At 43.2% G+C, this 26124-nt stretch overlaps 1 protein-coding gene across 1 annotated transcript in view; it reads right to left on the minus strand.

The window, feature by feature from the left end:
* Positions 1 to 9300: 9300 nt before the first annotated feature.
* The window catches only part of LOC120785668 (transcription factor COE3-like), a 166767-nt gene continuing 149943 nt past the window's right edge, over positions 9301 to 26124 (minus strand). Inside the window, exons 12-16 of the mRNA XM_040120543.1 lie at positions 22469 to 22534; positions 21845 to 22019; positions 14881 to 15066; positions 10138 to 10326; positions 9301 to 9332 (exon numbers count right to left, since the gene is read on the minus strand). Coding sequence (XP_039976477.1) covers positions 9301 to 9332; positions 10138 to 10326; positions 14881 to 15066; positions 21845 to 22019; positions 22469 to 22534 — 648 coding nt within the window. The remainder of the gene's footprint in view (positions 9333 to 10137; positions 10327 to 14880; positions 15067 to 21844; positions 22020 to 22468; positions 22535 to 26124) is intronic.

The raw sequence follows: 26124 nt of genomic DNA on the forward strand, positions 1-26124 counted from the left end.
CATTACTATATATTTCATGAACATGCGTGCTAACAGTTCATCCTCGTTAGGCTAATTTCAATTTAAAGTATAGGCTTCAACAGTATTTCTAGTCGTCTGTGATCATCTACATGACTCCCACACATCATTCTCAGCGCTCCTCCCCATTCTCCACAAACCTCTTCAACCAATCGGCAGCCTCTCTTCCAGCCTCAACCTTTTCCCTCTAACTCTGCCCAGAAGAAATCCCGATCGAGCGTTTCCGATTCATCGTATCCATCAAAATGTTCTCCGACCGTAAACGGCCTCTCTCAGCGACGCAGCGCTACTTCTTCTCTCCGTGAATGTGAGATGGTTGGCGTTCAGCTTGCTCTGGCAGCTGCAGCGTGGAGTTTGGCCGCGGATGTGCGAAGGTTTTCTTTGGGTGTTTTGCTGCTGCAGCCTCGGGGTGCTGGTCTCCGGTAACAAGCGCTGTGTATTCAACAAATTGACTTCACAATTCATCAGGGTTGGTGCTGACGGTGGGGTGAAAGTCGCTTGTCCCAGTAACGGAGCCTTTGCAGGCCAACGCTGCCAAACATCCCCCGTTATCACCTCCGCCCCTACACCTCCTCCTCTCTGCTGCAGACTCTGATACTGGACTGTTCTGGTCCTCCTCGATTGAAACCAGACTTCCTTCTCAGGACTGCAGGCCTGATAAAGACCACAGCTAACCTTCAGACTTTACAAAGCACTTATCACACTCTGAAAGGAAAGTTTCTTTTCTTCTCTCAGCATCAAGGAATGTAGAGGACTGAGAAGTCTGCTGAAGAACCCAGTTTTTATTTGTCCAGGCCTGTTGATGGTTCTGAGCTGCTCTTCGATGCTCATGTGTTGGTATTTTACCATGTGAGCACTGGATTTACAGCTGTTTCCTCAAAAATCCTTCTCTTGTGCTGAGGAGGTTTCTTAAATCCATCAAGACTCTTCTAATCTGGATCGCCACCTACGTGGAAATTTGTCTCGGTGACTCAAAGACGTCCAGTGTTGTTCTCACTGATGGCTTTTTTCCCGGTTGGAAAAACAACCCAGCCAATCAGAGCTTTGTCGATGCAGCTGTACAGGTTGTTGCAAGTTGATTTACAGAAATAACAACTCTTAATTCCACGTGAAAAAGTCAGCTGCTCCCAAAAACCTCGACCACAGCTTCTCTGACGCTGAAAGTGACATTGACATTGGGTAGGATTCGTCAGTTGCCTCTGACTGTTTAAGGCAAAATAAAAGGGAACAGCTGCCATGAACACTATGTTGAGAATTAAAATGGATTTTCAGTCTGATTATCACACTTCGGTCTGGGTACAATCACACTTTTTTTCAGTATTCTGTGAATATTACCATTTGAATATGGTTTAAAGGTTTTGTTTGTGTGTTAGATTACTTCTGACATGGTATAAGTCCTGAAGTCTGGAACACGTGCACGGACGTGTCCAGGTGTCGTTCGTAGACGTTCGTATGGCTGCTTCTTTTATACCTGTACCGATTTTGGCTTGTGGTGATTGGCTAAACTTGTCCCATCACAGGCAACGTCTGAGGAAAGTCGACCTCAAAGCAAATCAACGAAATATTGCTTTGCAGGGTTTATGTGTATTGTTTCATTTAAATTAATAGAATACAAACACACATTGGCAGCTTCATTATTTCCCCAGAAACCAACCAGTACTCTGTCAGTCAGTTCATCAATTTTGAAAACTGATTTAATTGATCAGTAGTTATGTTAATATTGTTCAATTTTAAGCCAAAATGATAAAACTTCACTGGTTCCAGCTCCTGAAATATGAATATTTGCCAGTTTCCCAGTTTTCTGTGACAGTAAACTTTCTTTTTTTTCTTTCTTTTGTGTATTTGACTGTCAGACGAAAGCAGACATCACAATATGTTTATTGGGGTTTCAGGGAATAACACACAGTTTTATACACTGAATAATCAATAATTATTGAAGGAAATAATTGTCAGATGTACTGATGATGAAAATAGTTGTTGGTTGCAGCCTGATAGTTCTCCTGCGATAGAATAATACGACCTAACAAAGGTTTTCTTTCTTTTAATGACTTGAAACACAGTAAAAAAAAACATTGAAGCAATTTGATAAAACAAACTTCACAGCAAATAGAAACTAAGACAGTGCAGGTCTAAAAACCAGATTTTGGGCCACTGGACCCGTCAGAGTTCTCATTCTGCTTTAAGTGGTACGAAATTCTTTAATTTGCCATTAATCAAAATATATATGGACCCAATTGATATGGAGTAAACCTTGGGCTTTCGGGGCCCCTGGGAGTCTGGGGCCACCATGGGCCCTTGCTCTCAAGTCCCTTAATCACTTCCCTTACATTAACATTGTTGACTCCCTCAGTCCTCGTCTCCATCAGTCCATGTGTCCTGGTTTTCTGCAAATGTCATCAGTCCAGCAGCTCTTCATGGATTCAGATCTAAGCACAAGAATAAACTACACTCACCGCACAAATAACGGATTGAAGAAAATGACCTGTAACTTCAGGGGGGAAAGAATCCGTCAGACTGTTTCTCTAAGAGTTAAGGATCGTAGATTTACAGAAGGATTCCTGACTGTCTACTCAAACCTCCATCTCAACCCTCCTGAATCATGTCTTGTGCACGAACCGTCACGTCATCCTCAGGCATATTTCCCTCCTTACCCCGGCTAATGTTTTTACCTGCTGCAGAGCTCTCCCTCTGACTGAAGGATTGTTGCTTTGGCTCGGAGGTTCAGTGATTGATTTGCATCGGCTCGACTCAAAACGTCACTCAGAGCTCCATCGCCACAATCCTCTGTAATCTTTGGAGGTCGTTTGGAGAAGATTTCCGCTGGATGAACCATGTTGGAAAGGTTTGGAAGTTTTGAGATTCCGGATGGAGAATGTTCTACGCTTTATCTTCAGTTTCAGGTCCATCTCGAGTTCTGCTGCTTTACAGGAGTATTTCTATTCCTCCACCACATTTATTCGACAGCTTTATTTACTGTGGTGAATCATGTTTTCATGATTCATGTTGAGCTAAAAATGGATGCTGTCTGGTAAAATGTTGGGTCTCCAAAAGGTTAACTTTTACCGGGGCTTGATATCCACTGGGGATAAACAGTTTCAGGTTGATTTTCTTTGTAAATGTCTCTAAATTGCATCCTCTGACCGCCCGGCCGCCACGGTCCAGATGAGAGAACATCTGAGTCACCTTCAGTTATTACTGCGCGCTCACAGCCATGGGCCGAACATGCAGCACTGAATGCTTAACAGAATCATTTTGTTCTATGTTTTGCTTCTCCTTTGGCTTTTCATGAAGGTCGTTGGGGCTGTGTGCAAACTGAAAGGAATACCTGCAGACACTGCTTGGGGCCTCATCCCAAGTGTGTTTTTTCGAGTAAAAAAAAAAAAATCTCTATTTTTTTTTAATTTACAGTTTATATTTTCCAAAAAAGACACTAGAATTAAACGTGAGTCAAGGATAACACCGTAGAGCACAGAGCCCTGTGTAGTAAATAGAACTGCAGCATTATCAGAACGTATCAGATATCTGAATATAAGCGCAGTTTAGTACATTTACAGAGCATTTCTATTCTTTGCTTTGTACCAAAAATATGGATAGATTAACCATTTTTATTGCAATTTACTTGCTAGATTAATTTAAATGCGTTTGAATTTTTGATATAACTTCGCCGTGTCCCCACTTCTGAAAGCTAGGCCCTAGACTTTACTCTGAAAAAAATAGCCTTGTTCCAGTCTGATGATGCAAAGAATTGAACGTATTATCTGACGAGTTTAACAAGATTCATTTACCGGACGGATGAATTGTCTTCTTCCGATGAAGAAATGATTTGGTCTCCTCCACCAGCGCCGTTACCGCAGCAAACACCGATGCGATGAATTCTTCAAAACGTCTACATGGCGGTGAGTAAAGTGCCGTTTTGTATTCATTTTCAGTATTTACTTCATTTGTGCTATTTATTTGTTTATGCAGACTCTGGAAGTATTTATGTACGGTGTCTGTCCGTCGCTTCTATATTTGTGGTTTTTCAACACTATGTGTCCGTTTCAGTACTTTCTTTTCTTTTTGTACAACTTTAATTCCCGTTTGGGACTGATAACATTTTCAACCTTAAAATCAACACTTCTGCCAGCTCACAGGTTCAAGCCAAATGTAATCTTTATTAGACTGTTTCTGTACAAAAAGCACTGGATCACAGGAAAAAAAAACAAAACAAAAGAACAAAAAACATGCATCTATTTACAGCATGACCAGAGACAGAAAAAGAAAAAAACCTGGGGGTGTTGCCCCCCCGGCTGTATTCTAAAGACATTAATTAAACATTGTGCTTTGATATACTTTGATGATATATTTCATATTTCACAAAGATGCAGTACCTCTGCCCTCTTTCACATTGAAGTAAAACATCGAAAAAAGATACTTTGCAGTTTTTAAAACCAGGATGGTGAGAAGCAAACTTTCTACAACTGTGACAAAAAAATATTTTAGCAAGCTGTTTGAAAAGTGGCCACGGAGGTGGGAGTTCATGTTGAACTGAGACGTTCAGTTCGAGGTGTGGCTGTTTGCTCTGCAGGCTTGGTTTCATTAGTTTAACTAAAAAAATGGCTTTTCCCAAAGACACTGGACAGATGTTCACCCGCCAGTCAAGACGATGCGTCTGGGTGACGTGCAGGGACTGAAGGTTTCCGTCAGTCCTGCTGGATTTGCATAAAGTCAAATGTTTAATCTGTCCAGTCTTCAGATTCCTGCCCTCACCTCTGGTTCTCATTTCCAAGGAATTTTAGAGATTCCAGGGATTTTATTTTTCACAACAGTTACAGAGACGATAGGGGATTCTTGGTTCTTTCAGCACAAACTTTAAAGTTTGGGAAAACAGTTTCTACATCAGGCCTTGAACATGAATTACCAAAGTGCATTGCGTTAATGAAAGGGAAAAAATAGATATTTTCTCATAATTATCATAATGACGTGATCTGCGTCTCGTAGTTTACGAAATACAGATCTTGGAAATGTAAGATAACTTTCTTGTAAATTAAGGTCATTTTCTTGAAATTTCATGATGCGGATTTCTAAAGTGTGAGATTGTTTCCTCGCAACTGAGATACCGATCTTGTAAATGTAAAAGTCTGTTCATAATTCATAAAGTCTGTTCGATCTTTTTTTGGATCTTGCAATTGTGAGACACTTTTCTCGGAAGATTTGAATAATGTAAGAGTTTTCAAGTAATTCTGAGAAATAAGTGCTGGATAAGTGAGATGATTTTCTTGTAATTAAGACATTTGTTTTGCAAAGTGTGAGTTGCTAATGCTGAAATTATTAGTTTGAATGTAATTTGATATCTTAACTATAAAAATGTATTATAATTTCTTGTGATTATGACATATTAAATTATAATTATGCGATATAGAAGTAATAATTACAAGAGAACGTCTTCTCTTTTTTTTCTTTCATGACTGAGGTGCACTTCTCCATCAAACTCCCAGGTCGTGTCGTAGCTCCTTCCTTTGTTATCTGAAAAGGCTAAGCGCTAACGCAGCTTTTTCAGTTTAAGATCAGTGCTAATTATACAAACCTCATATTATTTGGGGAACCTGAGGGACAAATATTTGGTGCAGAAAAATAAAAATTCTCGCATTTAACTGGAGAACGGCTCCTCCAATGAATCAAATTACAAATTCAACTGAAGCGTCCTACGATAATCACTGCCGAACTAAAACTTTGCCGAATGAACGTAAAAGGTAAGACTTTGTGTTGAAGCGCGGTTGATCGTAAGGCATCAAACAGGACATTTAGTTCTTTAAATTTCCCAAACTTTTCCACAGCAGCGTGGAAGACAGGCTTGCATTACAGAAATGGAAAACAGTTGCATAAGTAAATGATCCAGATTGTGTGTGACGACGAGAACAGCACCATCAACAACAACACCAACATCGATGGAAGTTTCCTTGAGATCAGTGACCCAAAAACTCATTTTCGGAGTGGTTTTAAAATCTGCTGCCTGTTTTTAAATCGTACAATCATTCTCACCAAAAAACACAAAGACTAGGGTCGGGTCTAATATTAAGATGGATAAAATATTGTCTTCTAAACACCGAAACCAAGAGATACGCTTGGTCCAAAAACAAGAGTGGTGGAGTATTATGACGTTATAAGCTTCTGAAATATAAAAATTTCACATGACAAGGATTTTTGCCATTTCAGAATGGCAGAAAAAAACATATTGGTGCATATCGTTCTAGCGTTCATCTTTTTTTGTTTTTTTTTAAACTTTTAAGTTTTTTTTTTGTTTGTTTTTTTTTTTTGGCTAAGATGCATTGCTCTTATTAAGTGCCCCAAAAAAATAGTGCATTAAGAAATAACCATGATTATACATTTCACAATAATACACAAAGGACGAGAAGAACCAGGGGAAACACAAATGATGCTGTTTACAAAAAGTTAAATATCGTATCGGAAAAGCAGTTTTATACAAAAGTGATGAAAGCGATTTTTATGTCCTGCTTTCAAAAACAGGGTGACCTTGTCATGACGTTTTTTTGTTTTTACAAAAGGGTTAATTCCTCTCACTTGTTCACTCTTTTTACAATATCTAAAAGGTATTAAGACATCAAATGTGTTTACATATATATTTGAGACTATCATTCAGGCCTAACTCACAAAAGGAACTCCCCAAAACATACTTTATAAATACATAGAAAATAAGCACAATCAGAAGAATAACAAGAAAATCTGGTACCTAAATGTGATTAAAACTGCTGTAAGCTTTTTCTGGTTAAAATCTACCACTCGACACACCCGCAAAACAGCACTATTGTACTGGATTCAAAAATGAGAGACGTCCAAAACAAAACAAAAAAAGCTAGACAGAAAAAGCCCCTGAAAATGAAAGAAAAATGAAAAACCTTGGGCTGCCTCGACTTTATTCAGACAAACGTCAGTGTAACATTAGCACTTCTCTCCTCGGCAGGACGCTCGTTAATTCTCTCTTTAGCTTAGAAAATTACTGCATTTTCCTCCCTTTTAGAATATGAGACACAAACATTGGTTAAAAGCTATGGTACAGAAAGGAAAATGCTATTAGATGTGATATTAATCAGTGGTCCTTAAGGAGTCCGGTCCTCTGGGTTTGGTGGGGAGGAGGGGATTTTGGGATTCTTGACTGAAAACCTGTCAAATCTGGAAGCCGTCTGACGGTTTTTCCAGATTTGAAAAAAGATTTGAAGAGTTTCATTCTTCCTGGTTTCTGGACTCGGTCCGACTCAGGTTCGGCGTTCAGCGAGAGCTTCTGATCCAGCGAGGACCGATCACATTCAGCTTATACTTATTTCTGTTACGTTTATTCCTGACCGTAGTTTGTTTCTTGACCAAACTCTAAACTCCAATAAGTGAATATTGTACATATATATTTATATATATATATATATATTTTTTTTTTTTTTGTTTGCGCCATGAAACCTTGCCACCAATTTTTCATACTTAAAACAAAGAGGATCATTTTAAACATTAACTCTAAAATTAAAGGACCATATCACTGCTTTGCACATTTTAGCCCATTTAGTGAAAAACTACACACTCACCATCACTGGCGACCGTTTTCCAACAATCACAATAGTTAATCTTCATTCGTTTTGAAAATGAATCTGCAGAAACTTGGTTTAGTCCTCCAATACCTTCCGCTGTGTCTCCATTTATTGCTCTCTCACTTATTGTTGCATGCTGAGGCATTAGAAATTAGATGATGAGCTGAAAAGTCTGGACTGTGTAGAAATAAAAGTAGAAATAATGTTGACAGAATGTGATCATTTTTCTCTCTGCAAGCTGATTTTCATAAAAACAGCCTCAAACCAAGGTCTGCATGGGTTGAAGGAAAGCAACCTGAAGACTGATGGTGAATTTGGAATAAATGACCAAAAACATGCAAGGACACCAGCAGGCCCCTACAGAAGTGTTTTAAGTACGAACCGTGTACCTATTTTTACTGTGCACGCACATGAGTGTATTTTTCCAGTCTTCGATTGGTTTCCACTAATGTCCGTAGCAATTGTCCGTTAACAGACTCTTTAAACTGTCTTACGTTGTGTAATCCACGTCGGTTCCTCATCGTTTGACTCATCGCCAGCTGCACTTGTCTATGAGATGAGACCAGATCAACAAGAGTTTAAAGGTCTGAAGAGGTGCACTTATCTCATAATCCACTAGTAAAAGTGAATCTGAGGTCCGGATTGAATATTTGTCAAAGTTACATTACTGTTGTGTGACAATTCAATTTAGTTGTAAAGTTCTGTGGAACAACTCGAGTCCTACAGGTTCAACAAAATCCTGAAAGTTTTGGGCTTGGACTACGTTCAGTTCTCTCCTGTGGGTCAGGTCTTAAAGAGGCCTGTGCAGAACTCCGTCAATGGAAAAAACGATATGAAAAGTCTGCACTACAATACAATCACATAACTTTGACACAAGCTCATTTAGGCTTGATGTTCACTGTGAGGGACTACGCAACTCAAGCAAGTTTCAGGAGTCTGTTCCTTCATTTCCACATCGTATGAGAATAAATGGAGTCGACTGGCTGCCTGGAACGAAAATTCTGAAAGAAGCAAGGTTTGCAAAAGTATTTGTGATTTGCACTAAATCGCTAAAACATACAGAACCACTGGAACGGTCTTTAAATTTAACCAGATAAAGTTAGGACATAGTCCAATGTGGTCTACGGTCGAGTAAACCTCTCTCGGTGACGTCTTTGCAGTGAACAGAAGCACCCGGTGGACACGCCTCCTTCCTGTCTCACAGTGGTTTAAACTGATCTGAGACCTGTCCAGTCTCCGCAGACTTCTGAAGTCAAACGAACCTGTTTAATAACTCAGCACAACAATACTCACGCAACTAGTGGTACTGCAGACACCTGCCCTCCCACCCACAGTTCACATCCCCGACCCCTGACCTCCTCCGGGGGAGCGCCGCCCTCGACGCGGAGCCACTGCAGATGTCGGAGGAGGCGTTTTCTGTTCGGCTGTCCGATTTTTCACTAAATGGTCCGAGCTGACGTCTGCAGGGGCTTCAGCTGTCATCAGAAAAAAGAACGAGCATGACGACGGCGTCATCTGACGGCGAATCCGTCGATGAGGATTTTTGCCTGGAGCTCGGTTTTTCTTCCGGTGCAGCGGTCGGACCGAGGGATGACGGGAAGGATTTTTCGCTGCTGCCGTTGTTGTTGTGTTGTTTGACGTGGGCGGGGCCATCAGCACTGGGGTTCGGGGGGGGGGGGGTCTGACGGTATCTGGCTGAGAATCCTCCTCACATGGGGGGGACGATGAGACCTGCCATGGCTGAAAGAGGACCAGGCACAAAGAGATTCAGTCAGATTCAACTGTCGGAGGGGGCTGGGCACCACACCAGTGGGTTGTAGCTCCCCAAGCGCTGTCAACGCATGTACGAGCGTATGGACGTAGTCCTCCACTGGTACCCCCCTAATCTCTTTACCATACCAATATGAATTAACATATTTTGTTGATCACTGACCCCTACAGGTTTCTCTTTCGTGAAACGTACAATAACACTAAATTTGTCAGATTTGTCAGCGTCAGAATAGGGGCCTGTTTTCTACACAATTTTTTTCCCCGCTCCCTATTTTCAGGTCCCAAAATCCTCATGAAAACAATTTCAGTGTCACCATAGTTAACTTAATGAATCTGACGACTTAGTGGCCAATTCCCAAACACCCAGATTTTTCATTCAAGCCACTGCAAAAAAGCTCCACCTTTTCAAGGAGGAGCCCCAAAAAGCGCGTAGGACAAATCTGCCAGTGCTGTCAACATATTCCAACCGTGTTCCAGGAAAAACCAACATGTTTCGAGAATTTTGTAATAATAAGAGTGTATCTTAAACCAGATTCTGGGAAATGTTTGAAACAATTTGCTTTAGAAACAAGTCGAATTGACGAGATTGTTCTCTCTTGGGAGTCGAGGATGGAACCTGTAGCAGTGCTAAGCATCAATAAAAAGCTCTTAACCTTTAAACTTTATCCTCCAGATCAGATTCCTAAAAAGTGCCAGAAGTTATGGATCAACTTTGACCATCGAATGTTTAAAACCAGGTCAACACATGTAACAAGTAAAGAATCATTATCATTACAGTGACGCTGGAGTGACGTCTGTGTGTCCAGAAGGGACATGGACGAGGACAGCAGAGGACGGGGGTGCTGACAGGCGGGAGGGGGGGTGGGATGCTCACCCTGGAGGTTGCTGCCATTGGTGGTGGTGCAGGTGGGGGGCGGGGAGGTCTGTGGCCGCACAACAGGGGCGAAGGCGCTCTTCTGTTTGACTGCAGAAACCATATGGACAGGAGAGAATGAATAAGGGCCTATGGGAGCAGAGGAAGAAGAGGAGGAGGAGGTGAGGAAGACGAGGGAAGGTAAGGTAGGAGGGTAAACCTACGGGAGGAGGAGGTGACGTAACGAGCAAGCAGACGGACAGAGTAGGTGAGTGGTCGGTGGATCGTGCAGGAGGAGGAGGAGGATGGGAGGATGAAGAAGAGGAGGATGCGGAGGAGGAATGGGTCCCTGCCTCAGATCGACCCGAGGTCTGGAGGAAGAAACATGCTCCGAGCACAAACAGCTGCACATCTGGCAAAGTTGATCCATAACTTGAAGAACTTTTGGTCTTTTCAAAAAACCAACCTGATCCAACCTGAGAGCAGCAGCAGCTTCATCCACACAAACCGCACAGGTGTGTGTTTGTGAGTGTGCGTGTGTTTGTTTGTGCAGAGTCAGCTGTTTAATAACATGTAATGAGTAGACTTCTCAGTAAATAAACCCATCATTCGGTCTCCTCCCGTGTGTTTTTTGGAAATAAAACAGTTTTTTTCCCTGTTGCTCCTACATCTGACCTCTGATTCCGATTAAAGGAATAGTTTGACATTTTGGGAGACGCTCTTGTTTTCTTTCTTTTGAGAGTCAGGTCACCAGATGGATATTATCTATTATTGTGTGTTCAGGACAGAGCTAGAGTCGGATGCAGTTAGCTTAGCTTAGGATAGACTGGGAGCCAGGGAAACATCTGGCCTGGCTCTGTCCAAAGTTCAAAAATACACCTAGCAACACCTGTAAGGAAACAGAAATGTAAAAATGTCAGTTTGTTATTTTAGAGGAGCGAAGAGCGTTAACGCTACAGTTGAAAACTCTGAGCTCAGGTCTTGGAAACTATTCTGGGAGCTATTTTCTTAACCCTGGGGGAAGTTTAGACCATGCAAGGAACTAACTCCACCATTTACAGAGAATATAATTAAAAATTCCGATTTTGACCTTGAAAACGGCAGTTGATAAAACAGTATCGCCCCAACATTAACCGACTCTTTAGCTGAGTGAGGAAAATAGGAAAATATAAATAGAAGGAAATAGAAGAAAAACTTTTTGGAGACATTTTAGAGAAAAAAAAACTAGTGACAAGAGACTCCAAAAATTTCCCAAAGGGCTCTGGATCGCTCACGTTTATTCGTTACATTAATGTTCAGATATAGTGGCTCATAAAACACATGTTCTTCATCGTTGCTCATCTGTTGTAGACATTTACATGTCAAATTGAATTTTTCCAAACACTTTTTTAGGATTTTGGACAAACTCAGTCTGTTAATGAAGATCAAGTGATATGATTGAAAGATCCAGAACAGCTACTAAAACGCTTTAAATGTTTTGATTTTCTTTTTTTCTTTTTATTTAGTTGAATGTTCAACGACATGGTTGAGAAAATCTCACCACAGGTCTATTTATTAGCTGTAACCTGGGGCTTTCAATCACATCACACGATCTTCCTCAGCAGCCGGGGTTTCTCGGGTCGTCGTGGAAATAATCAGATTTGCATTTTCTGAGCGTTTTTTCAGATTTGTTCTCTTGTTTTGAAGTTTCCGTGACATCTGCCAAAGAAGATCATGTGGTCTGACTGAAAGCTGCAGAACAGCTGATAACTGGACTTTGTGGTGAGATTGTTTGTCAGCTGGTGTCGACTTTAACACTCAGAATTCAATCATATTCTCTTTGAAAGTTATTTGAGAACACGGTCGGAAACGCTTCGAGCTTACTAAGATACCCTATTTTGCACACTAAATCCAGGGGTCATGACCTTGACGGCTTCACTGAGAGCTACGTCCCTTTGGAATGCAACTCCCTCTAATGATGATTTTTATTCTTCTGTCAGACAAAAGAGATGCAGCATGTTAATCAGTGAGCTTTAGCGGTGTTGGTGGGCGTACTTTTTAACTTTGGACAGTCGGCCTGGCTGTTTCCCCTGTTTCCCAGTTTTTATGCTAAGCTAGGCTAACTCCAGTCTGACCCCAGCTCTGTGCTGAACACAGACATGAGACTGATCCATCTGAACATCTCACTCTCAAGGAGAAAGAGAACAAGAGTATCTCAGAAACTGTGGAACTGTTCCTTTAAGAGCTTTCACAGAGTTTATGAACCACAGTGCGTCTGTAAATGATTCAAGGACAGCATTTGAAAATGGAACTGTAAAATGAAACGGGTTTAATGTAAATGTGATTTATCGCTTCATGCCAACAACTATCAGTCTGTCCTGGATCGCTGCTTCTTCCTCCTCTCATTCCCTCTCTTTCTTGAATCCTCTTTTTTTTTCCTGTTTCTTTTTCCAGCTGATATTAATGGATTCGGCCCAAAGCGTGAATGCATGAATGCATGAAGGATGCTGTGAGGATGTTAGTGTGGTTAGTAGAGGGGGTTGGGTGTGGGGGGCGGTCAGAGGAGGGAGGGAGGAGGTGAACAATGCATGGCGGTGTTCAGTCGACACACACACATTCAGACCCTCGGCGGCGGGAAACTGTAGCTCAGCCAGGCGAGATGTGAGCCCACCTTTTGTTTAGTCGCCAGGGACGACAACATCACCTGGCACGGAGACGCGTTTTGAGCTCACTACCTTGTAAACGAGTCTCGCTGAGACTCGCCGAGCTCTTTGATACAGAAGCCAAAACAATGGAGCGCTCCCTGCGGGCGAGTTTAGACTTTACCGGTCTCCAAAACACACCTGCGCCTTCCAAGCAGCAGCTCCGACTCCAGGCATGTTAATCAGAGCCGAGTGTAAAGTTTCAGTGGCAGAGGAACAACGGGGCCGACTGAGAACTACTGAAGCATCAACTCGTCTCCTGCAGCAGGAAACGCTTCACTTTTATTCACTCTTATTATGTGCACCACAACTGCAACTGCTCCTCACCTGCATCTCTCTGAAAACCTCAACACAAATACAAGAAACAACAACTGCTCCTCATCTAATAAACACACAGAAAAGAAGTAATTCAACTCTATTACATTTTAGCATGAGTATCTTGTGTTCCAGGTATCAATATAACATTGATCTCATGCTATTAGACCAGATGTTTTACAAGTAGAGCTGGGTAAGCGTTAAGTTAAAAAAAACTGTCAAGCACTGAAAGCTTCCGATTCGTAATCGGAATGTTTCCTTGTTCTGTGGTCAGGTAGTTTGACAAAGGTCCCCTCAAGGCGCACTTACTATCTCTTTTAATAGCTCTTAGCCAAGTTAATGTTCTTCCCTTCTTCTTCACATTAGATTTTCTCAAGCATATACCCTACTGTAGTGGGATTTTGGTGACTGAAATTCTGCCCCTCCGGCCTGATTCTTGCCACTGTAACATTTTCTGTCCTACAGATCCACGAATTGTTATTTAATATTATATTCAGGCCTAAATTTGTGTTCTCTGTTGTCTTACAGGTAAGGCTGGGTATACAACCTAAATTACCTTTCGGTTCATCAACTAGCTTTTTTGAAAAACCTTTCAGCCAAATTAACATTTTCCTTTCTTCATTACATTGTATTTCCTCTTTCAAACATTTTCAAACACATGCTGAAATCAAAACATCAAAAACACAAATGACTTTTGATATTTTCAACTGCTTTCAGTAAATACACAATTCAATTAACAGTTCACGGGGCACTCCCGTAGGCTAAGGGTTGAGACGCCAATCATGAACCACAACGACCCCAGTTAAAATCCAGCTGGGGACCATCAAGGCAGAAGATGCCCGAAAAATAGTTCTACTTCACTTCATCTAAAACTTCAACTTAATGCAGTGGTTGACCTTCAACTGACACATCAACTGCTTTCAGGGCATACCCTTCAACTGGCACTTGAACACTTCAACTGATCCTTCAAACGCTTTCAGTGCTTTGACTGACACTTGAGTTCCCTTCAGTGCTTACACATGAGCTGAAATTTAAAGTAAATTCGATGGATAACCATCAGCTGATGTAACTGCTTTAATCGCTTGAACATTAACTGACACTTCAGTTTTTTTCAGTGCACATATATCAACTGAAACTTCAGCCAAATGCAGTGATCAACCCTCAACTCACATATCAACTGCTTTCATCAATCGAACTCAACAACTCCACTCTTTTAGTGCTTACAATTCCACTGACGCTTCAGCTCCTTTCAGTGCATACACTTCAACTGAAACCTTAGCTGAATGCAGAGGGTAACCTTCAACTGACATATCAACTGCCTCCATCATTTAAAATGAACACTTTACTCCCCTCAGTCCTTTATCTGACACTTCAACTCTTTAAGTGCTTAAACTGTAACTTTCACACAAAATATCAGAGGCAAAGAATTTACTTTTTAAAACATTTTAACTTGTTTCAAACGCTGCAAAGATTCAACATGTTGAGACCTTACACTGCAGATTTTATCAGCAAGTGCACAAAAAAACTTATTCTCTTCCAATTCAGGGTCTGGAATATGAGTACTGATAATATCAGCCGCCCTTAGACAGTTAGAAAAGATCTTTCCTGCTCACTGCCTCTCAGACTGATGAGGTTTGGTTTTTTTAATTGAAATTGTGAAGTTACTCACTTGCGTAAGCAGAGTTGGCCGTGGAGCCGTTGAGGAAGCTGGGGGATCCTGGTACGCCCAGGTTGGTCATCCCCGCCGCTCCGTATCCGTTCATGGTGGATGTGATGGTGTTGTAATTGGACTGCTGAGGCGTGGAGCTCGGCACGTAGCCGCGCGGAGACACGCTGTTCGAGTTACGGGAGTAACCTGAGAGGATGGAAGACATCAGCGTCAGAGAGATCTGGGTTCTTCCTTATGTATTTGTACGCTGACTGTATCCTGAACCAGTCAACCATAAACGTAGCCTGTAGTTACTGAGAGGAATATGCAAGTAAAAAACACTGGCAATTAAGGTTTCGTACTTTCCGCTATGTTGAATAAAAAGGTGGCATTAATGTTTCTCCGAAAAAATATCTTGAAAATGATATTCAGACAAATGAAGTAGCTGAATCCATCTCCCACAGCTACAGTATGTCCTTCAGTCAGTTTTAGAGGCTCTGCTACTTTGAGTTTTTTGTTGTTCCATAAAATCTCAACAAAGACCAGGTCAAAATCTAGTATATAGCTGGACCATCCTTTATCTCTTTGCTTCTCTCTTGAATAATTCCCAATAAAGCTGCTCTCATCTACATGTTTTTCCGTTTCTGTTGTCAGACGATGGAACAGGTATGAAACAGTGACTGAAACGTGGCCCATTGAGACGACATGTTAACCAGCTGTCACTTCCGAGTCGTTTCCAAGCTGCTGCTCTGCTGCTGAAATCCTGGTTTTATAACCGCAACGTTGTCTGACAGAGTCAGCAGACAAGTTAAAGACAAAGAGATGTGTTGCCTGCGGAGGGAAAGCTTCGACCTCACTCTTGCGGGCAAACGCTGGCGACTCTCTTCTACGGAAAGTAGCAAAGGTTTGTCCAGAAAGTCGCTAGATTTGTCGCTGGGTGCTTTTGTGTAGAGAAGTCTGAAAAGTCAGTAAATCTAGGGACAAAGGCAACAGTGCCTGTGAACGCCCCCTGATGACGTAATAGAAACTGTTTGCACCAGTTCATTTTGAAAGAGCAATGAACAATGGTGTAACTTCAACACAAAGTCAGTCAGTCACGGATATTCGCGTTTATGGGGCTGGCCTCGCTGTTGCAGTCAACAGAAAAATGGACATTTCAAACATTTTGTTTTGTCTGTCCAACAGTCCAAAAACCAAAGCTATTCAGATTACTGTCACAGAAGACTAAGAAAACCAGCAAATATTAACTTTGGAGAAGCAGGAACCACTGAAATTATCATTCCTCCTGTTGATACCGGACATTAGAAGAACCGTTGCTGATGTGCTGTCACTGCAACTAAAGGGGGGCAAAATCACAGCCCCAGTTCTGTGCTACATGTATTCCCAAGTTCATCTGAAGCTGAAATGAGGCTTCGGCAGCTTGAGTTAATCAAATCAAGTGGATATCTTCTAAAGTTGCTGTCTTTTTAGTATAAAATTCCATCTTTGTGTTTCTTTTCCCTGTTGAGCTGCAGTGGTGGGACCACAACGAAAAGAGGAAATTTTGTACTGAACTTGGAGTAACTTTGGAAGACATCCTCTTGATATGTCTAACTTGGACAGCAGAAGTCCTGTATCAGCTTCAGATAAACGGGAATCTATTAAAGTACAAAAGGAGGGCTGTGGATTTTGTCCCCCATCACTTAGGAAGGGATCACTGAATGGTCAGTATGAACAGGATGAATGACCACAGCAAGAAAAACCTGTTACACTGTTCATATGGGGACCTGACTATTGTTTTAAGACACACCTGGAAAAATGAGAACCTACCCTTCGGGCGAATCTCTGAGTACCTCTTCCACCACTGAAAACAGTTGCATATGAACATTATTCTTTGGCAGATAAGGTTGAAGTTGTTGTTCTTGGTTATAATACTGCTGTGCTCTATACTGTCCTGGTGTTTCCTTTAAATCTCGTTGACCTCCTCGCTGTGACCACAGCAGTGATATCGTCACACCCGTCACTGCTGGTCTCCCGTTAACGACCACTCAACTTCCCACGGGCGAAGTCTGCCCTTCATTTACCTTAACGCGCCTCCTCCCCCCTTTTCTCCCCCCTGTGCTGTCGTTGATTGACCCAAATCCAAGACGCATTGAATACCAATGTTCCCTGCAGCACTCAGCCCGAACTCTAACCCCCTCGTGAGGCTCCCGAGTTCCCACCGACCTCAGGCCGAGCTCACTGAGCAGAGCCAACAGTGTGCCAAGTAGCACATTACAAACCCCCATCCTCCATCCTCCTCCACTTTCCCCCACTTCCTGGTTCAGGCCAACGCAATTCCCAGCAGGAGTGGCTGATGGAGCGCTGCCCAGGGACGAGGGCGAGGAGAGCCGCCGATGGGAAACACATGTTGAAGAGAACAGTGCAGGGAGCTGTTGAGAGCTGCAGCACGTAAGAACACACACTAAATGTTAGGATTGTTCTTTAATAAACAAAAGAATTTCTTAACAAATGGCCCAAGTATTCAGTCCTATTAGTTTTGGTGTGTTCCCGCTCCCTTGCCCGTCCTCGTCCACAGCAGCGTGGGAAGAAGATCTGATGCAGATCACATCCTTCGACCTCACACTGAAGACTGAAATGGAAACATGTGTTCTCTGCAGAGGCAGACTTTAGGAGCAGTTGGGTTTCACTGTGACTCTGAGCTGCAGCCTGCCGATTAACTGGTTGACTGACAGTTTAGTTTCACTGAGTAAACTGTCAAAGATCCCTGCAGGTGGGAAGTTTGCGAAACAGTCTTAAACGATGACGTGTTAGAACAATGACCTGTTCTCTAATTAAAAACTGGACTGTAACAGGCCTTGTCCATACAGGCAAGTGCTCCACTCAGCTGTGAGAGCCAACTCCCTAAACAAAGAGAGTCATTTGCAGGTTTCAGTGTTGAGTTGCAGCGTCACATGATGGTTTTTGGTCAGGTGTCATCGAGGCCTGAGACTCCCAAACCAACACCACAGCTGCTGAACTGGATTTAAAAAACTGCAGACTTTAGGCGTGAAACTATAAAAGCAAACAATGAAACTTGGATGAAAAAACTGTTGATTTTATCTCAGATCTATCAAACTCTTCAGCATCATCCACTGAATCCATTCAGCGTCATTAACATTTCTCCCACTTAGAATTTTTTCACTTTCGACTCCCTATCCTACGTCTTCAACCCAAGCTTCACCAAACTTGGTCCGTACCATGTCTGTTCGACGCCAAACACTGCCCACGTGTTTGATTTGATGCATCATGCATCGTTTTTACGTGATTGGCTAAAGACATTTTGTGGGTGTGGTCCAAACGATTCAACCCGCTATAACTCTTGAACGTTTCATCCGGTTGCGAACTAATTTGGCTCAAGGGTACAGACTGGGACCACGAATGAGACTGTCCAGTTTACGCAGTTTTACCACTAGGGGTAAATTAATTAGTGTTAGTATAAATGAAAGTGACTGAAATGACAACTGCTGAATACAAATTGCTGCTACTCCCAGGTAGTGATGGCCAGAAACATGGTTCCACGTTTCAAATGTCAAGCAGGACAAGGTCATATTACCTTTCAGGCAGCTTGTCGATATCTCTCGCAGTTGATGAGTTATTCGTTTCTTAATGAGCAGTGAAGCATAAAATCACTAATATCTTTAAAAACTGTACAGGCTACATAATAGGAACTTGACAGACTGCTGGCCACGGGAGAAATACTTCACATAGTCAAACGTTGTTGTGTGAGCGCCAACGTGTGGCCAGTTATTGAAATGGACGGAAGGAACGCTAAAATCCTCTAAAACTTACTTCACTTTGAAATTCAACTACTCCTCGTACTTTCAGCTTTAGACTTTGATCTTTCAATGTGCCACGAGACTTCCGGCTATTAAACTTTCTATTCAGCTTTTTGATATCTTGTACAATTTTTGATTTATCAAAGTTTACATTACAAACTTTCTCATAAAATATTTGACTAATACTTTTATACCTACGTTTTCTTATATATTTATGCCCCTTGCTTTAACTACAATCACATCCTTTTTTACACAAAGCAGCAGTCACACTCGTTTTCTTCAGGAAATGCAGATATTCTAGTTCAGTTCTTACCTCCCTCCGTATTCGACCACCCGTTGTCATGTGACTGAAGTGTCATACTTAGGACACGTAATGACACCTGACTACGTTCTATTTCCTGAAAAAGGCTGAGGAATATGGTTAAAAGCTCCGGATCACCTTGAGTTTGGGAAATCTTACCACTGATTGTTGTTTCTCTTGCATTAATAAAACTGTCAGTCATTTCAATCTTGATGACCAGAGCTTCACTTTGGGTAACGTGTGCATTACAGATTCATGTTTTTTTCCTCTCAATACTATTACTACTAATAATGAAAATAAAAAACTTAATTACCACGTTTTATACTAAAAATTCATTTCAAAGTGCTCTACAAAAGAGTATATTTAAACAATGGTTTAAATATCAAAAACATTAAATTCTTGGGGAAATTTTTCTGGGGTGTCACACGCCACTCTGTAAGCTCTAGTTTTGGCCTTGCTCTGCTCCACCACCCCCACCCACTATCTGTCAGTGAAGTGAAGCAGAGAAACAAAGACAAACTCCAGAGGATAAAAACTGTAGTAACAAAAAAAAAAAAAATTCCACTCTTCAGGAGAATGACATGGCGGTGAGCGGGACACGCTGCTCTGAATTATTGCCGTAAATTACCTGCCTCGTCCGTCTGATAAGGCCTGGGCTCGTGAGCCGCCGTTTTTATTAATGTTTTAATCACGGTGGATGATTGCCAGGGGCACAAAGAGCCGTTTCATACTTCCTAACGGTGGGGAGGATGGCGGTCAGCTCCTCGGTGTAACGTTTCCAACCGGACAGCTCAACGCACATAAACTACCGAGTTATGAATTTTCAGCGCAGCCGCTGCAGCCTCGTTTCCCATGACCTCATAGATTCCTGAAAGGTGTTCGCTGCAGGGCCAATGTGAAAAGCAGACGAGGGTTTCGGGTAGAGGGGTGGGGGTGGAGGTGGAGGGGGGTGTCCGAGGAGAAAAAGCAGCTCTCTATCTGCTTCCTGTCGACGTGTGTTCACAGGCTGATTGCTGCCCGTTTTCCTGAACGACCGTGACAGAAGCCGAACCGATCTCTGAAAGGAAACGTGGAGGATAATTCCAGTGATATTCTATATTTTTCTTCTTGTCATCAAATCCCAAACCAACACTGAACGTTTCCTACTAACAAGAACTGTGTGTGTATCTACAGCCTGATGTATCTGGTTCCTCAGAGCCACAGAGCTCCACTGTTTCAAGAAACTATTAGAACACATCAGTGAGCATCTTGAACACACACCCTGTAGTTTATTCTGACTCAGTCACACACACACACACATTGTCCTGCTGCCACAAATACTCACTGCAGCACCAACTGTGGATTAATCCGCCGCTGAAAATAGTCCCCGACACACACACTGTTTCCTCCTGTTTGTTTGATAAAAACCACAGTGAGCAGCTGTTTTAGGAAAATGACTGAGACTTTTTTAAAACATGAAACTATAGATCTGCGAGGGGTTTGAAAGATCTACGTCTTCAGTAGGAACCAATGAGCTCGGAGCTGAGAGCCACGGACACGTCGTTGGGTTGGGTCTGCGCATGGTTTGTTGACGAAAGAATAGCAAAGCAGAGCAGTAGCATAGAACAACACCAGAATTATACTTTACAATACAATAAGATGGTTCAACATGAGAACTGAACAAGCCCTGAACTGTCAACAGTGGAGGAAGTAGTCCTCAAATTATGTCAGTCCCTGAAACTGGGGGTGCAGATTTGGCAAAACTGAAATTCCATTTCACATTTCGCAATTTGACTGTTTAGCACCCAAGAAGGGCCACAAACGTCCCAACTGTGACACTGACCCCCCCTGCCTCAGTACCATGAAAGGAGCAGGACATGTAAACTGTGCAGAAACGTAGAACTGGAGGTAACAGAGTCCGTTACTGCACACATCCGTGTTCGAGAGCACCTTCAGACGTACGAAGAAGTCAGTCGAGAGAAGAAGAGAAATGATCAGCCTGCACCACGGGAACCAACGTCTCACCAGAAAAGACGGAAATCCGAGAGACAGACACTCGGACGACGTCAAACAAAGAGCGGAAATGAAGAGTCAGGGAAATAAAATGACCCTGGTGTGTGTGTGTGTGTGTGAGGGGGGGGTGAACTTTATGACAAACAGACCAGGACCAGGAGAGACCAGGAGAGACTAGATCCACTAGAACCAGGAGAGATTAGAACCAGAGGGACGCGGAGGACCCGGTCTGACCCGCAAAACACTGATCACATGACTGTGGCAGGGAGTCTACTGGACTCTGCTCAACTCTAGTGAACTATTCTAGACTCTGCTGGGGTCTATCTAATTCAACCTCAGTCAACTCAACTTTATTGCACTTGACTGGACTCTACGGGACTCTTCCAGACAAAGTTCTACTGCAGTATACTGAACCCTGTACTGGCCTCTCAACAATGAAGTATACTGGATTCTACTGGACTCTACTGGACTCTGCCGAACTGTATGAACTGTCCAAACCAGTCGGACTCCACTGAACTCCTACGGACCAACACTGCAGCGAAGTCTGCAGGACTGCCGTATGCTCAACTGTACCGGACTTTCCTGGACTCTTGTGATACTACTGAAGTCTAGTGAACTCTCCTGCGGTCTACTGGGTTGCATGGAATTCTGCTGCAGGTTTCCCAGACTCTTCAGAACTCTGCTGACCTCTACTAAAGTCTGCTCAACTCTCCACTGGAGAGTCCACTGGACTTAACTGCAGTCTACTGGACTCTGATGAAGTCTGCTGGATTCTTTTGGACAGGACTCTACTAAACTCTGCTGGACGTCCGGCGGCCTACCGGTCTCCCCTGAGCTCTGATAACAACAGTTAACTGACGAGCCCCGGAGGACGGCGGCAGTGCTGAGCCCTCACCCTGGTCGGCCTGCGAGGCCTCGGAGATGTTGACGGCGAGCTGACTGCTGAACGAGTTCACTCCCATCATCCCTGAGTGAGCGGCCGAGCCGGTGAGAGACGGCAGCTGGTTGTGACTGCGAGGAACGCTGTAGAGAGCCTCGGTGAGGTCGGCCGCTCGCTTTAGGATGATCTCCTGCACCCGGGGAGGGAGGGGGGAGAGGGGGAGAGGAAGCAGAAGGAAGGTGAGAAGGAGAATGGAGAAAAAGTGGGAGAACAATCAAGATTCTTATTCTGCTGAAAATCATATGATGCAGTTGACGGCTACTAAATGGAACTTGTCCTGCTTGTGTGAGGCAGTGAACGCATCTTGTGCTGGTTCCGTTTGGGAACAGAATCATCTGTCAGAGTTTAATTAGTTGTTGTAAAAGCTCTGCAGGTAGCTGCCGCCCCCCCACCTCGATTCGGCCAAACCAGGATTATGTTCGGTGACGGTGTGACCACGGTTTTTACAGGAATTCTCTCTCTACAGCGTGGTTAGGGTTGGGAACATGGAGGTAATAAAAAGGTGAATGTTAACTGCCCGCATTAGTCGCACTTTCCTCCAGTACGAACCAATGTTTGAGTCCGCAGCTGCTGACTCACCTGGTTGTTGTGTGGCATCCCGTACAGAGCCTCGACCAGGTCAGCCGCTCGCTTCAACAGCACCTCCTAAAAAAGAGAGAGTTCCCGTTTAATTCAGAGAAAGCTTCCGATGGACTGCATGAATTTCTGCAAAGTTGCTTAACGCAAAAACAGTCTAATGCCATTTACACTGAGCGCTCCAACTGAAGACGATCTGTCAGTTAAAATGTCAGAAGATGGTAGAAATAGCCAAAAACAAAGTCACGTGATCAGCGGTCCAAAACACACGATATTCAGTTCACCATCAAAAGATTCTTATCAAAACCAGAACACACTCACACAGTCCTGCAAATGATCCATTCGTTATCAGACTAGTTCCTAACCGGTCCATTAATGGACTCATTGTTTCGGCTCTTTCAACTCAATTTCAAATTACTGGACTTTTCTTCTGCTCATTTTTCTGGTTCCAGCTTCTCTCATGAGAGGACTCGCCGCTGTTCTTCGTCTCATGTGGTTGCAGTCGAATCTCTTTGGGTTTTGGACCGTTTCTTGTGGGAAACTGGATCCGCATTTTTTTGTGACATTTTTCAGACCGGTTCACTCATCGACAAAATAACCCGCAGTTTGGTTTAGAACGAAAACAGTCGTTAGTTGCAGCCGTCATTCTCATTATGAGTCAGAGGTTTCACCACAAAAGCGTGAAAACTGAAGACTCGAAGAAACATGAAACCTCCGGACCGGCAACAGAACACAGGTAACAACACAACCTGGTACACCTGCGGGGAGGGGAACTGACCAATCAGAGCAGCCGACAGACAACGTGAGGCCAGGTGAGGCTCATTATTCAAAAACCCGTCGAGCCTCAGCAGAAAACAGAGAAACAGAAACGAGTGTATAAAATGGCCTCCGCCGATAGATACAGATACAGAGATGAAGGGATGATGTTTGGGCCTGGAGGAAAGGAAAAAAGAGGAGGAATCAGCGGGAGGCCAGTAACACAGAGACTGCAGACCGCACACACACACACAGACTCTCGCCCCCGGGCTATTTTCCCATCAGCCCATGGGGGAGAGGAAACGTCCAATCTGAGCACCGGCAGCTCAGCGTGTCGCTGTGGCGACGGCTGTTAATAACAACAGCACTGATAAATAGATAAATACACACACGCGCGCAGAGGAGGATGCTCAGGAAAATAAAAAGGATGAATGACAAATGAAAGAAGGTACGAAGAAAGAAAAAACAAAGGGAAAGAAAAAAAGGCAAAGGAAAGAGAGGAAGGGGAAGAAAAGGAGGAATTAATTAAAAGAAGAGAAGGTAAGGGAATGAAGGAAAAAGAAAAAGAAGGGCAGGAAAGGAGACAAAGAAAAGGAAGTAAATGAAATCAAGGAAAAGAAATTTACGAAAAAGAAATAAAGGAAACGAAAGACAAGGGAATGAAGCCAGAGGAAAGTAAAGAAAAGAAAAAGGGTAGGATTGGGGAAGGAAATGGAGGCAAAGGAAAGGAAGAAAAAACACAAGGACGGGAAATAAGAAAAGGAGAAACGAAAAATGAAAACAAAGGGATGTAAGGAAGAAAAAGAAAAAGGATGGACAGGAGACAAAGGAGAGGGAAGCAAGGAAATCAACAAAAGAAAAGCAAATGAATTAAACGGAGAAAAGCAAAGGAAACAATGGAAGGAAAAGAAAGAAAAGAGGGACAAGAATGGGAAGTAAAGAAGAAATGAGAAAAAGCAAGGGAATAAAAAAGGAAGGAGGAGGAGGAGGGACAGGAAGGAAAGGAATAGAAGGAGACAAAGGGGGAGGAAGGAAGGAAAATGAAAAGAAGGAAATAAATTAACAAAAGGAAAAGAACCTAAAGGAAGAAAAGTAAACAAAGTCCCAGGAGTGAGACTGAAGGTGTGTTTTTTCTCACCTCAGCCTCAGGTGGAAACACATCACACACGTCAACACACACACACAAAGACACGCACACACCTGAGGCTGATCTGCTGAGAGAGGAGACAACAGAAAGGAGGAGGAGGAGGAGGATGAAGAGGAGGTGTTGAGTCCCTGAGGAGCAGCAGTGGGGAAGTGGAGGCCTCTGCTGGAGCTCCCTGGGGTATTACAGCACCGAGGAGGGCGAGAGACACTCAGAGAGAGAGAGAGGGACGGTGGCGAGGATGTTCTGACTTCTGCTTTTTGTTGGCGTCTGAACGTCAAATCATTTGAACGTTTCCGTGTCTTTGACCTGTCACGTCACCACCTGACGTACGTTGATGTTTGTAACGATAAAGAAAGATTTCACAAAAGAGAGAGAGAAGGGAGAGAGGAAAGACAAAGCAAGAGGGAGAGAAGTAAAGATGAAGAGAGTGAAACGCAGGGAGCTCAAGTAACGCGGGCTGAACCAGACTGTAAGACGCGGTTCAGAGACCTGAACCTGGTCCTAACTAGCGCTAACACACAGCGTCATACAGAGACGCGGCAGCGACGACGCTGTGTGATAATTATTAACATTGGTGGAGAGCAACTAAATGCGTCGAATCAATAATCAATGCTGCTCCTCAGTACTGTTACATTTATGTGGCCAGATCAACCTGTTACGAGATGAACAAAGTAGATTATTTAAATGCGTCGTGCGCATTTATCACAGTTTTGAACTCCCCAGGTAACACATCGGTGCCAGCACCGGAGTCCGTAGGACTGCGGACGCTTGACGTAGCTCCACCTGCACCAGGCGGATTCAAAACTACAACTGCATGACAGCTGAGCCCACTTCTGCTGATGAAGATCATGCCATTATGATGGAAAGCGCCAGAACTGTGTTTTTTTTTTTCCTTGAGTAAAGCTTCTAGTGCAGGACATTCACTTACGATGGGATACAGCGTAGTGCTGCTGCTTTACCAGGAGAAGCTCTATTTCCACCCCTGATAATTTATGTGTGGCTGACCCCGAACTATTTTTCCTCCCTCTATTCTTTGAACTGCAGATTAGAGATTCAGCTGCTGTAGGAAACATTTTTCTTTTCTCTCAGCTGTCAGACTGAATCACCTGCTGCTCCGTCACATCGCATCTGCAGTTTGCTGCTTCAATCTCGGGGTTTATGTCTGTGGAGTATCTCTGAAGACAGAATCCGAGCCGCTCCGGTGGGGGGAGATTACTGGGGATTTCTACTCTGTTTTTTTATATTTTTAAATTTCTGGTAGAGCTGCAGCGTCCAAACAAACATCTCTTGTGACTCAAAGGGGAAACAGTCACCATAAACCACATTGTTTTCCTCCCAGCCAATCAGAGCGTTTCCTCAGTGCTGGCAACAAACGGGCCTTCGACAAGGAAACACACACACACACGCAACACAGCTCTCTTTTCCCACGACAGATGATGACCTCGGAGGAGACGATCCAACACACTGAGATGGAAACAGAACAACATCCAGAGTTTTTTCTCCCCAGAAGAATCCTCACTTCCACCAGAGAGAAGAATCGAAATCCGAAATCGAAACAATGAGCAGGCAGCAGAAACAACGGGACCAACTGAAATCTGAAACTGTCCCTCTACGTTCTCGTGTGTGTCTGTGCTGACAGAAGACTCGTCAGTTTGTATTCAGATGAAACTCCTGTCGGTGGATTCTTCGCTTTCTTTCCCTCCCCTCCCTTCTGCTCTTCCTTCCCTCCTCACTTGTCTCCCCTCTCCTCTGTTTT

This window comes from Xiphias gladius, chromosome 23, assembly GCF_016859285.1.
Source record: "Xiphias gladius isolate SHS-SW01 ecotype Sanya breed wild chromosome 23, ASM1685928v1, whole genome shotgun sequence".
Classification (NCBI taxonomy): Eukaryota; Metazoa; Chordata; class Actinopteri; order Istiophoriformes; family Xiphiidae; genus Xiphias; species Xiphias gladius.